The following is a 13984-nucleotide window of genomic DNA, read 5'->3' as shown; positions in this document are numbered from 1 at the left end:
TTTTAATGCATAAACTTGATTCGCTTTTCACGACCAATGTTGACAAAAAGAGACAGGAGACGAAGGTAAAAGGGTTCCGTCGTTTTAATGATCTGAACTAACTGTCATCACCCGTGAAACTCAATGGCCGTGGCAGAGCGGCGCGGGAGTTTAAAGACGGGTCAAATCCACCCGGACAGCAGTGCAAATAAACTTGTACATGAGGGCAGAGAGTAAAAACCGTTTGGAGACTTTCCGGAGCACCTGGTGGTCTGAGATGCTGTTGATTTGGAAGTGATGGAACACTTGAGATTATCTGGGACATGACAAGACATCCTGCCCAGGAAACCTTTATTCTCCAAGTGCCGCAGGCGAGATAACAACGTAGCTTCGTCTATTATGTTTATGCTGTGCAATCTTTTCATTATACAGTACCAGTTTATCAAAACCTTCTCACTCCTCAGGTCAGTAAGTCACATGACCGCTTTTCTCAGCAGGTCAGACACCGAAGCTGCCGAATATTGACGGCTGAAAGGTTTCTAATCTCAGCAGGATGGAGTGATGAACGGGACCCTGTAACACATTGTTCTCCTGCAGCATCATTGCTCGGACACTTTTAACCATTTTTTTTTTTTTTTTATATAATTGTCACAAACCAGTTTACATCTAATAAAAATCCAATTTGTGCTCCACTGCAAAAGAAGCTAGAACTTTTTTTGGGGGGGGGGATTTATTTTGCTTATCTCCTTCACACCACAAGCGTCGAGCTGATTAAAAAGAGGATTTATCCAACAATATCAACCCAGGTGACTGTAAATAAAGGGATTCATTTGGATCAAATGGGGTGGGGGGGGGGAGAAGAGGAGACATTCCACTACAGAGAAAAGGTGCAACCAGGCGCTTTAAAATCAAAGAACAAACCAATGTGGTAGAATTCCAAAAATATGTCTTCTCATGAAAGAAAAAAAAAAAAACAAAACAAAGAATTGCCCTTCAACCTTAGGCACATATGTAAAACCAATAGCACAAATCTCCACCGTCCTCTTTAAAAAGCATCCTTTCATGTATGGCATCCACTTCTGGCAGGTGTCTACGGATAAACGGCAGAGAGAGCAGTATCGGTGTGGAGACACTCACTCCAAATTGAAGAAATGGGAACGGCAGGGATACACTTTTAACCATCTTAAAACACTTGCATGGGCGTGTCCGTGTGTTTAACTTTCCAATTTCCACTTTTAGGATGTTATTTCTGTAAGAATGGGTTGTAACACTACACATTTCTTTTCTTTTTTTTTTTTTTTGCCACAAATAATAAAATTAATCTCATTTGTGGCTTAAATCTCTCCTCCATATTAATTGGTATATCTATATGGGTAACATCAAGTATTTTCTCGTTTCAGCTTAAAGACATTTTAGCATCATAGTGTTAAAATACAGTACATACATTTTATTATATGCAAATAAAATCTGATATTCTTTCTTTACAACTTTATCCTCTCAGTGGATTTCGACTGGAGATCGACTGCAGTTGAAAAGCCACTTCTGCACCGAAGGAGTGAATCTGGTCAGACTAATGCGCCAGCCTTCATTCAATAATTACAACGGCAGCAAAGCTGTGCTCAGAACACTCGAGAGGTGGAGCTGTTCCAAAACCTGCTGATCCACACGAGTCCGACAGGTCAGGATGTGTCATCTATCAGTGATTGGCTGGGAAACTGAGCAGTGAAGCTTGCTGGGTCAGAAATAAAACAAATTTAAAAAAATGAAGGAGGGGCGGCTGAACCAAAAAGTCCAGTGTTTCTGAAAAGTGGGCGACTTTGCTCATATCCTGCACGAGTTTAAAACGTTTGCAAATAAAACTAAATTAAACCGCTGAGAGGGGGGGGAGAAGAATCTGGCCTTTGCATAGGAAACTGTACAAAGCTGCTGTTTTCTGGGTCGTAGGACAGACAAACATTTACATGGTATTTACAAATGTACAGGAGGACAATGAGGAGAATGAGGACCGGTTCTGGGCTGCGGGTCAGGTGAAATGTCAGCAGAGTTCCAGAGGTCGGGAGTGTACGAGCGTGAGCGCCGGGGGGGGTGAGACGATGGGAGCACAGACGGCAACAGAAACTTTCCTGAAAAGTTAACGGCGGGAGAGACGGGCTCCTCCACGAGAGACGGAAGGTTTTCGTGTGGAGCTTTCGCGGGGGCAGTACAGAGCCGCAGGCCATCGCTTGGCTGTGCTGAGTCACCCCCCCCCCCTCTCTCTCCCCTCAGGGCATAGAGCCGTGTGAGTCCCACCCCCACCCCCCCAGACCCCCTCCCAGCTCCTCTTCACACACCGTTGGCACTCATCTTGCTCTTCTGGGTCACTTCTGTTGCTGCTTTAGCCTGAGAATGAGATCACAGAGGATGAATTAGTCTCCATCATGTGCACTAAGAGGTGATGACAGACTTGCTGATGGGCAAAAACCACTTGTGACAAACGGGATCAGAACTGGAGGCATAAAACTCACGAGACATTTTCAAGACAAGCTCATGTTTGTTGATATTCTACATGAACAACAGTGAAGCTGTTTGTGTGATTATTCGCAGTTTAAAGCAACGGAAGTGTTGGATTGTCAGTTTTCACAAGTCCACAAACTACACTTACGTCAATGTGGAGTACAAATATTAAATTACATCTTCAGAGATTGTCATTAACTTTATCGTGTTATTATGGAGTAAATGTAAAAGAATTGCTTCGTCAACATAATATGCCTGCTGGCCTGACAAGATGCTACATTTTGGACCTCAAAACTGCTCAGACCACAGTGGAAATGAACTGATGAGGGAGGAAACTGATATATTCGGAACTTCACGCAAATACTGCATCGTTCACTATTGCATGTGGACTTTCTGTCCCACGGGAGAGCAGTCCGACCAGAAGTGCAGCTCTGTCCCACAGGGGAAGATTAGGCATGTCATGTGGAGGTGATCAAAGCAGGAGGAACTAACTGGATTATAAATTCCTGCCTGGCATCCGACCGCATTCTGGTTTGTGCGGCCGCTGCAGGTCCGAGCACAATGTACACTCACCTGAAGGACTTCAGCAGGAGTCAGAGGTTTGTCTGACACCACCGGAGCTTTATCTCTTATCTCCTCCACCTGAAACCCACAAAGAAAAAAACACAATGGCTTTCATTTCATTTACGGGCTTTCAACCATTACTACCATATTAAAAAAAGTTAGGCAAACAACTGTAATTCTTTATCCGAACTTGTGCAAAGATGAGGCAACTGATTGTAATTTACAGTAATAGTTTGATCCAATGAAGGCTTTGAAAAGTTGATATATGCCTCATAAATGTTGTAAAATCGCCCCAATATAACCACCGTTTTTCATGCGTTCACTGACCGGTCTGTCTTTGAGGATGAGTGCAGGGTCCTTTAACATGTCTGTACTGACTGAGGGTGCATTCGCTCCTGTATTCTCCGCTGGGGATGGAGCTGCAGCTTTCTGCGACAAACACAACAAACATCGAATATAAGAAAACCACATCTCCTCCTCTGGGTAATTTCCTGTTCGGTTGCCGAATCTGTGTCAATAACAATGTGTTTTTTGTTTATTGTTACTTCACTTGGACAGAGAAAAAGGCATCAGTATCCCTTTTTATTGAATGGTTTTATATAGAAATGTATTGCAAATGTAAACGACTATACAGTATATTGAAAGTAAATGATGGCAGATCCTGAAATTAAAAGGTTACGAAACAGTCAGTTTTCACCACGAGAGCAAAGACTGAACCAAATGTCAGTGACCTGCAAAGCAGCTTGTTACCAGCTGGAATGTTAATCGCTGCAGCTTGTTCTTTTTTTTCTTCTTTTTTTTAACGGATCTGGACATTTAAGGATGTGTACAGTGGAGAGAATTAAAGTGAGGCGTGAAGGTCGGACCTCGAGTTTGGGCACTGGCGGGATGACGGGAGGTTTGGGTTTGAGGTCTGTGAGGTACATGGCTCTTGAGAGGAGCAGCAGGGACGGCGGCACGTTCTCCTTCAGGTGCAAGTCCAGCCACTGTGTGGAGGAGAACGTTCAGAGCAGAGACACAGGAGGGTTTGCCACTTTCCAAGCACAAGGTCATCAAATCTCTTTAGCTGCTGAGAATCAAGGAAAACGTGTTTGTCGCCGCTCTTACCTGCTGAAGCTGCTGACGTAGCTGATCGGTGGTGAGACCCAGAGACCGCATCCCGCGACTGCGACACGCAGCCTGCAGCTCAGACACGCTCATAGCGGGGACTCCCTCTGCTGCGATCATCTGTGAAGAAGTGCAGAGTGGAGTTAAAGAAAAACCCCAACAACAACAAAAAAAACTGCCGAGCGGGCACGGAACGTGTGGCGCGACGCAAACGCCGCGAGGTCCCCGCCCTCACCTCGTCGTCTGACTTGATGGTTCTGAGCTGCAGCATGAGCTGGAAACGCAGCAGGTTGTTGGTGCCGATGGGCTGCAGCTCCAGCAGTTTGCACAGAGCCACCAGCTGGGGGCGCTCCAGGTGCTCCAGCGTCAACTCGTCCTCAAATAGCTTCGAAAACCGGACGATGTCCTTCGTGGTGGGCTGCTCTCCTGTGCCCCGGACCTGAGGACAGACAAGACAGTCGCACGGTAAAATATTAGGTGGTAAAATATTTGCCAGATTTGCCACTTTTCAAAAAAAAAATAAAAAAAATAAAGACGTACTCGGTGTGCTGGATAAATTGTGTGCTCCCGTTCACCAACTCACCTGCTGCACGTAGGTGGAGAAGCGCTGCGTCTCGTCCTCCGTCTGAGCCTTCGCTTTGTTCCGTCGGGCCATTTCAGCGATGGTCTCTTGGAGAAACTTGGCCAGCTCAAGCTTTGCAGCCAAACCTTTCTTCTGCTTCTCCTCCTGCACGACGAAGACGGCGGGGTTAGGGACACTTTTGAAAATAGACTTCATAACCAGACACAGAAACACTGACTGCTCTTAGATCAGCAACATTCTTTTTTTTTTTTTTTTTTTTTAAATGTGCAACAGTATTTCTGTAGATAAATAGTCGTTGAATTTCCAGTCTTGCTGGTGGGGATATTTGGTTTTCTCACGTAAACATATCGGGCTACAAAACACATTTTTTTTCCCATTTATACAGCTTGATAGCCACAATACACATTCAATAAGAAACTGATCTTTTCATATCCTAAAAAGAGGAAACAAATCTATGATCCTCTCGTAACAAAAAGAGCCTTTATTCTACGACTCCAAGGCACCGGGTGCACTTCTTGTTTTTTTTCTCATGTTAAGTCACATTTCCTGAAGCGGGAAACTTCTGTGCAATACGGGAAAACAAGAGCACATCAGTGAATCAGTCCGCCATTTCGCTGAACAAGCAGGGAGGGTAAAAGAACCGATATACCGGCACAGAAACGTTACACTTCTTTTATCAAAAGTAACAGAGCTTGGCGTCACGTCAGCCTCCTACTAGCCACACATGTAATAAACAAGGTGTCTCATGTGGTGGTGAACTTCTTCATTATCGTAAGCTTGTCTTGATGAGAAGATATTTCAAACTGAAACAACACTAAAATCGATTATTGCACCTGTGTGAATGTACGTCTATATGTTTGAGAAAGTACAAACAATAAGCAGAGAGTAAAGTTTCCTCAAGTTTCCAGTGAAGCAGCTCTATCTGAAAACGTTACGTAACCAGCATGAACCCTGTCACAAGGTGACTCGGGCGGCAGGGTGTGTGTGTGTGTGTGTGTGTGTACACGTCTCTGTCTGTGTGTACATGAACACATGCCTTCTTGGTCTCCGTCTCAAAGGTGGAGGGCAGCATCTCGGGGAAGAGTTTGAGGAAGACGGGAAGCAGGAACTCCATGAACGGGACGATGATGAACACCATGAAGGGCACCAGGCGGAAGAGGTCGGCACATGTCCTCATCAGCTGAAATCACAGAGTTCGACAGTGCCGACGTCATAAAAAGTGGACAGTCGGTGTCTCCCGTGTCGAAGGTGTATTGAACATTCAGGCCGTGAACGTGATACGTCTCCCTGTGAGCTCTGTTACACGTGCTTGCAGGTCCGCTTCTAAAATGGTCCAAATATAGTTTTACCATGGCATGTGCAGCAGCTTGAGCCCCTGCGTCTGCCTGTCAGTGTGGACGACGATCGGTCAGAGAGACATGCGGTGACAGCGTGTCCTTTCTCACTGATCCACCGCAGCCATTGCTATATGCTGATAGGCGCTGACACACGACCAGATTGTCACACATCCACTGCATTGGTTTCTCCCCCCAAAAAAATACCTTGTAACTGACCGTCTTCCCGTTTCACTACTATCAAGACGACGTCACATTAATCAGTCGTAAAAGCTGCTCAGCAAGCATCAATAAACTTAGACATCGGCCGCGATCAATGCAAGTCGACCCAACGAGAGTTAAAAATAGAGGAACATACAAGAGCTAGAACTGAGATAAGATGATGTTTATCTGCTGTTTTTAGATAGAAAGTCAGCCAAGGGGAAAAAAAACCCTCTCGCAATATAGAAAGCTGAGTATTTTATATCTCATTTCTCTAATTTATCCACTTAAAGTTTACTTTTAATTACTAAACATCTTAAATAATATGCTGAATTTACATTCGGGGAGTTCCTCTACAGATACATTTACCTAATATTATGTTAAAAACAGAAATCTTAAACCTAAAAATATACAATTTTCTTTTTTTTTTCCAACTTGTGCAGACATGATGCCTTTAATGTCATGTTTTTAGTTAGTTAAATACCAACGTGCAGCAGTGTAACAATCACTGCTCAATTGAAAAAAAAAAAAAGCAGGTCACACAAACCAACTCAAGAACTGGTCACATTTCCCAGCAGGGTTTAGTGTGAACGATTAAAGTTAAATTCACTGGGGATTATATCCGCTCAGTGTTCAGTGGACGTTCTGTTTGGAGCTCCTGCCATCATAAAACCAGTTGTTGGTCCACACAGTGCTGGTGCAATCGTTTATTGTACCTGTTTATTGTTCCTCGCGTCAGTTACATCAGGGACAAAACGTTCACATTCTTTATTGACAGTTCAAGGTGCGAAATAGTCTATGAAACCTTCAGGTTATGAAATACGTCTGTTAAGAAAACAGAAGAACAAAGTGATGGAGGAAATGTGGATGGATACTTATTTAATTTACCATCTTAATGAAACACAGTATAATGTGAAACTTGTTTATCTGATCTTAATTAAAGGGCATGTTTTCACTACCATTACACACACTTTGTGAAACAAAGTAGAGTATCAGCATTTAAAAGTTATAATTATAGGCAGATTGAAGCACTTTTTATATCATGTGGACCTAACAAGAAGATGTTTTGGATTTTTTTAGGTCAAACTTTTAGTAAATAAACTCAAGAATTAGTTATGAATTATTTAAACAAGATGCTATTGTGTGTCTCATCTAAAATTCCATTGTTTACATGATATTCTGCTTTGTGGTTTCTGTTTGCAACATGTTTTAGAAACAATAAATCTTCACTCATCCCTCTATTGCTGGACGCAGATATTAATCAGAGGTCAAAAGGCTGACGGTGTTTGGTAGCGTGCATATTGCTAAGCCCCTGGAGGAACCTTAATGGTAATGTTATGATGAATTGCTAAATTAAACTGGCATGAATGTATTAAACTATGAAGCATCTATAAAGACGTCCACCTCAATTCCCACCAGAAGACAGACAAATCAATATATACCGTCTGATACCTTCAGCACAGTTGAATTTATACAGAACAAAAACAAAACACTAGAGACCTGCAACCTTACATGCATCCGTTTAACAACGAGTGAACAGATTTATGCAGCATTGTGTGTTTATCGTCTCTTACCCGTCTCCTCTCCCTGCGCGTGAGCAGCTGTCCGTGCAGCAGCCTCCACACCATCCTGCCCGCGATGTTGATGTCGATGCCAAGTAACCGGAAGCCATTATAATAATGCTTCAATTCATCCACAATCCTCTGATACAGAGCCTTTTTCACAATGGCCTTCTCCTGGTGAGAAGAAACAGCGGTGGGTGCCGGGGCGGCGGCGGCGGCTGCAGGTGGAGCCGGAGGAGCCGCGGCGACCACAGAGTCCTTTTTAGCTCCCGGGGAAGCGTCCTGGACGGGAGCCGGCGAGGCCTTCGTGTCCTCCTGGAGCCAAACGCCGGAGCCGTGGAGAGGTCGGGCGAGCAGGTTGGAGGCGGGGCCGCGGTCGAGGGCGTGGCTGCGGAAGCAGTGGGCGTGGCCATATCGAGAGTGCCTGAGTGGGAACGGAGCGGAGACGTGCCGGGGAGGGTCTATGTGGAGATAGGCTTTAGAAGACAAGGACGAGCAGCCGTGTCTTTTGGATAACAGATACGATCCCCTGTTGACCAGAGAAAACAAAATGTAATAAATTGACTGGTCTCAACAAACAATCAACTACCTGGTATTTGCTTCACTCAGAGTACTAATGACTGACTGACGCTAGAAAAACTTGAAGACTTTGGCAAATAGACAACATGACTCCTGAACCTCAGCGCAAGAACTAATAGAAAGATTACAATTTTGCCGATACTACTGGGTCCCAATCAAAATTCCATCCAGTCATTTTCAAAAATGGGACAAAGGAGAAAATATCAAACCAATAGGTGGAGAATATGTGTGAAAATGTATGCCCCACAGTATTCTCTGTATTCTTTTGGGAAAACAGATGGAAAATTATGAAACATATTGTCGGACAAAGCAAACTGGACTGGCATTTAAATCCTTTAATTTGGGCGACCTACCGGGAGGAATAAGAGAAAATGACAGACATCTCCTGAAAATACCAACAATAGCAGCAAAAAAAGCAATTATTCCTAAACGGCTACAAGCAAACCAACCTTGAAAATCATGAGAGGTAAAGATCAACCTTCCTCGTGAGGTTAAAGAAAGATGTTTACATCAACAAAATAATAATTAATGTTCCTGTGCTGAACCTCCCTTGTGTTATTTTGCAAAGATGTTTCATTAAAATTCAAGTATCAAAAAACAAAAATTAAACTATATTGTGAAAATGCTTGTGATGTTCATTGCAGTTCATAACCTCACTGGGCAGCACTATTCTTGCTATTTGCTCACTTGTTGCCTTTTCCAAGTTTATTCTCCTTCTCATTGAGTGTTTGACGGAGTTCCTGCGCTCTCTTGCTGAGGTTGGACACGCCTGAAGTTTGAAGGACAGGCGATCCCAACAACCTGGGAATTAGTCATTTCACCAATAACTGAGGTAACTAAGTGCACCGTTTTTATTACATTGTTGTCTTTCTTATTATCAAACAGTGTCCTCACTGGCTGCAAGATCAGCAGCTTTAAAGTACCCCGATATACGTTTATGTAACATGTTCCAATGTCGGCTTAATGATTACCCAGCTGAGTACGTAAAGTAACATCTTTCTTCAGTGAGCATCAGTGTGTCAAACAAAACCATATGTCAGGGGAAATAATTAACTAGAAGTGGAAAAAAACGGTGGTGTCATTTATTTCCTCACTAAAAACTAAGAAAAAAAATACTGTTTGGATCAAATCTGCCCAAAATAGAACTGATATATTCCAGACTGATTTCGATTGTGTGTTTGAAGAGCAGAGCAGCCAAAAGGGTGACTGAAAAACTGTTAGTCACAGCAGCACATGTTCACACTCTTGTTAGGTAAACACTTCTGAGAAACAAATCTGTGCTCCCTTTCAATCCAAGAATATTCAGTGGATCATCGTGACGCCACATCGTCATCTGTCAAGCTTCTGTTTGTCAAGCTTGTAGGAGACCTTGTTACCAAATAGATACCGATTTCTGTTTCACTTCATGTCTGATGTCAAATGAATAAACTGCAATGTAGCAACTGATCTATTAACTCTTCCTCACCTTAAACACCGCCTGCAGCTGAACACGCAACATGATGTGAGAGTCGACTTTGAAAATCATTTATGTTTATCCTTAACAACAGAAACAGTCACAATTTGTTGGCGGACACATCTGAGCCCCAACACTTTCATAGATGTTTTTTATTATTACTAAGCAACAACTTTGGATATATTTAACCATTGTTTTGAAATTAATTGATAAACTAACATTTGCGCAAACCCCTTAATGTTTGTTTACATCAGTGCTCCTTTCCTTTCAGAGCCGGATGCAAGATTGTTTCACTTTATGCAGGAGTGTTTAAAACAAAAGCCACTCTAAACAGCTGTATTGTGTTGCTGCGGGTCTTAATGGATTATAACCTTGCAGTTCCAGGCTGCACATAAGAACAATTGTACCTTGCTAATCTAAAGAAAATCAAAGGTCCTGTAAAGTTTGGTTCGACTCTATGTAAATTAGATCAGACTTTACAGGGAGTAATTAGGTTACCTCTATACTGATGAATCAGGACAGGAGTTTGGAGACTGAGTCATAAGCTCCACTGACTCCATGTAAACAGAAGCAGCTATGAGACGTCTGGTAAACCCTGCCAGGAGGAAACTCCCAACTCTTCTCCCCTCTTGCGTTTCCCCACATTGACAGAAACAAATGCGACCACATGCTTCTGACTTACCTGGACCGTGTGACGGCAAGGAGCACCTGGTGACTGAACACTGCCATTGCAGAAGCTGGATGCAGTTTTCTGTGAAACACACACACACCGAGCACAGTGGTCAGGAGTCCGGTTACAAACTGCTCGATATGGTCAACCTGCCGTCGCCTCTTGCAGCGGCGGCTCGACTGCGAAGCGACACAAGAAAGCAGCAGACTTGTGAGTCTTGATTATTCACACAACGTCCCGAACAGATGTCCTGATAAGACCGGCAGTATGTTTGGCAGGTGAGCCGGCTACAATGACAGTGTGCTAACATTAGCATGCGCACAACAGCGGCGCGAGCTCGTTATTACATAACAACACCGGCTCCTGTCGGTTGTTTTTTTTTTGCCCAATACAAACACAATCAACGTACAGAAAATGCTCAAGTGTTACACAAGCACGTCTATCGAAGTTGAAGTGGATGAATAAATACGGCCATGACGCCGACGATGCTAGACGCTAAACTTAAAGGGGACGCCCGCAAGGTTTCGGTAATTTTCCACTGATGTTACAGCAAAACGCGACAAACACAATTCCATCTTAAAAGGCGATAAACGTCTCGACGCAAATGCAGCGAGGCTGAAAACTGACAGACTCTCTAAAATACAGCGAGTTTTAACCAAACGCAGTATGACAACCTAAGGCCCTCTGCTAACCTAGCATATTAGCTTAGCCTAGCCTAGCTTAGCAGGCTCACTGTAATGGCAGGCATCCGATGACGAACCCGCTCACCTCCAGCGTCAATGACCGAGCTATGGCTGCCGCTGTGGACTGGGCGTTGTAAGGCTTCTCGGTGAGACGTGAACGAGATAATCCATCCAAAGCAGTCGGTTGAGGCAAACGGAAGAGACGAGGGTAACGGCTGGTGTTGTGATAAACCCATTTAGGGTGGGTTTACGCGGCTGGTCGGCGCTGGACGCGTCGTGTTGGAGCTGCGGACCGTGATGAGAGTATGTATGTATGCGTGTGCAGCCTCGACAGGCAGCCGCACTGAAAGGTCACATGCTCTCCGTACACGCGCGAGTGTTGTGTGCGTGCGCGTGTGCGGAGACACCCAGCAAGTATCGTCTACGTGCGCGACGATGAGTCACTCCTTGCTGCAAAAAACAAAACATCAGCGCCGTGAGAGTGGGCGTCAACCCCAGGCAGCCCCTCTCAGCTAAAATTCAGGCAGCTAAAATTCACAATATTTTACTGAAATGTAAACTACGGCTTCTGTTTTGTGGTTGTTGTCCTCGAGTATCATTTATTAATTTGACGTATCTCAAATTGATGAATAAATTGAGATGGAATCATGTGTCCTAATCAATTAAAAACCTGTTCGTCCATTTAATTCATCACTTGTTCAAAACAGAAATTCTAAAGTGAAAAGAAACTATGTCAGAAAAAAAGCATCATACTGACTTCCAGATTTCTTCTGCTGCTGCACCTGTACCCTTGAAAGAATTGTAGCATTAGACCAATCCTTCAAAAGGTTCATTATCATGTCCAAGCAAATATTAAAATAATTAATATATTTGGTGTCATGGTCACCTTGTGGGGAGAAATTAACTGGTTTGAATCCATGCTCTCTCGTCTACTGTTTTTCTTTTGTGTAATTTTTATTGATCCACAAAGAAAACAGCACCAATAATTTTTATGTTGTCCACTCTGTCCATGCTAGATTTCAAGGGTCAAGGTTACTTTATTAGTACCCGTAGGTAAACTTGTTTGACAGGTTTTTTGATTGATTGGCTACGTCATAACAAATAAAGACACACAAAAAACCAAACAAGCAGCCTTTCGGTTTGGAGCACGTGTGTAAGTGGAGTTTCTCCAGGTACTCTAGCTTCTTTCCAAAGTCCAGAAAAACATTATTATTATATTATTATAAAAAGTATTTTGGTGTCTCTGAATGGCCTGCAGGTGTGAAAATATCTGTGTTCTTCCTGTGAATCTTTCCAGGGTGGAACCTGCTCTATAGATGTAATCCACCTGTTGCACAATTAATAAGTACAGGTATATAGTTAGTGCCATTGCTGAATATGTAACCTTTTAATGGCATCCACATTTTCACTATTACACTATTGGCTGTGGTGAGCGGTCATCACACAGCAATGTCATATCTGAATCAGTTCCAGGCAAGGAGTCGATTCTGGCTATAAACATAAAATAAACATAAGCTGACTTCAATTTTGCTCAATAAGAAAGTTATCGCTCAATAAAAAGCAGTTTTTATCACAATTTTTCTGCACTACTGTTGAGGTGCGTCACTTTTTCTCAGTCTTTGTCTTGTAAGTGTGATTCAATTTTTTTTTTCAAAATCTTGAGCTCACTAAACAAGTTTAAGAAAATACTTTATTCACTGTGAACTAACAAATTTACAAGGTAAACATTGTTAGTTCTGCGAGCTAAGGTGTGAGATATCATGTAGCCATCAATAAAGCATGGATGGTCAATAAACTGTAAAATATAGACCATTTAAATGTAATAGTACTATACATGCATAATAAACAGAAGCTTTAATTTGATTAACAATTTTCAAGTGACACCTTGAGGGCCGGTAAACCAAATCCCAAAGGTCACTTTTGGCCCCCAGACCTTTTGATGGCCAGATCTGCTTATACTGTATAGGGTAAGAATACTAACCACTACACCGCTGTGAATCCTCACACCGATCCAATTCTTATTTTTTTCACATTATTGGTTCGAGAGGGGTATGCAATAAGCGAGAGCGAAAAAAAACAAACGCTTACAGGTGACACAATACTGCAGGTACAGTGCAAACATTAAATCAAGCCTCCGTGGACCTGTGTTAGGGTGACTGTGGACGACAGTCTGCAGAAACAGAGTTGGAGTGAGATGTCTTTCATTTTCACCTCCTCTCGGCTGCAGATCAGGCGAGGATGCGTTCATGGACCAATCAGAAACCGTGGTGCAAACGTAACGACCGCCTCTGTTTGGCGTTGTGTTCGCTCATACAAAAAAAAAAATAATAATCAAAATACTTATTTAATATAATTAGATGGTTTACAAATACCTCGGTGTATACTTTCACATTTTAAATCTTTTTTTTTTTTTTTACACGGTGTTGGGATTATGAACACGATCACCATTTCCTCCTCCACTTTCACAGTGTAGGCGTGACTTTTGAAGCTTGCTGCTGCGTTTAATGCCCCCAGCTCTTCCTCCTTGTTTCTTCTTCTTCTTCCTCCTCGTCTTCTCTCCCTCCTCCTTGTGGAACTATGCGCCCCGAGAAGTGAACTACACATCCCGGAGTGCCTCTGCCCGCTGACCCCGCAGCAGCCCGCATCTGTGCGAGCTTTGGCGCTGAGCTGGAGAAGAGACCGAGCGGACCTCATCACTGGAGCAGCGCTTTTGTTGAAGCGGAGGAAGAAGAGGGAAGCTACAGATTATTATCACATACAAGAAGAAGGGGAAGGA

General features: G+C 43.3%; 1 protein-coding gene across 1 annotated transcript; it reads right to left on the bottom strand.

Moving 5' to 3' along the window:
* Positions 1-2270: 2270 nt before the first annotated feature.
* letm2 (leucine zipper-EF-hand containing transmembrane protein 2) lies at positions 2271-11541 on the bottom strand. The gene is made up of 11 exons (XM_080498805.1): positions 11294-11541; positions 10538-10606; positions 7836-8352; positions 5763-5906; positions 4727-4870; positions 4379-4582; positions 4144-4263; positions 3903-4022; positions 3364-3465; positions 3046-3114; positions 2271-2358 (listed from the first exon to the last, which is right to left on the bottom strand). Exons 2-11 carry the CDS (start codon positions 10582-10584, stop codon positions 2302-2304), a joined length of 1524 nt encoding a protein of 507 aa, XP_080354931.1. The 5' UTR covers positions 10585-10606; positions 11294-11541; the 3' UTR covers positions 2271-2301.
* Between the last annotated feature and the right edge of the window lie 2443 nt (positions 11542-13984).

The sequence above is a fragment of the Blennius ocellaris genome, assembly GCF_963422515.1.
Source record: "Blennius ocellaris genome assembly, chromosome: 7".
Classification (NCBI taxonomy): domain Eukaryota; kingdom Metazoa; phylum Chordata; class Actinopteri; order Blenniiformes; family Blenniidae; genus Blennius; species Blennius ocellaris.
Note: the sequence above shows the minus strand (reverse complement) of the source record. Positions and strands in the feature narration are given on the sequence as shown.

What these genes read in the sequence shown, in the direction of transcription:
- letm2 (XM_080498805.1), bottom strand. Translation starts at nt 10,584, where the DNA reads ATGGCAGTGTTCAGTCACCAGGTGCTCCTTGCCGTCACACGGTCCAG. An exon ending in CGCGCAGGGAGAGGAGACGG is followed by an intron (nt 5,907 to 7,835) that starts GTAAGAGACGAT and finishes CTGTGATTTCAG; the next exon opens with CTGATGAGGACATGTGCCGA. An exon ending in CGCCAGTGCCCAAACTCGAG is followed by an intron (nt 3,466 to 3,902) that starts GTCCGACCTTCA and finishes TGTTTGTCGCAG; the next exon opens with AAAGCTGCAGCTCCATCCCC.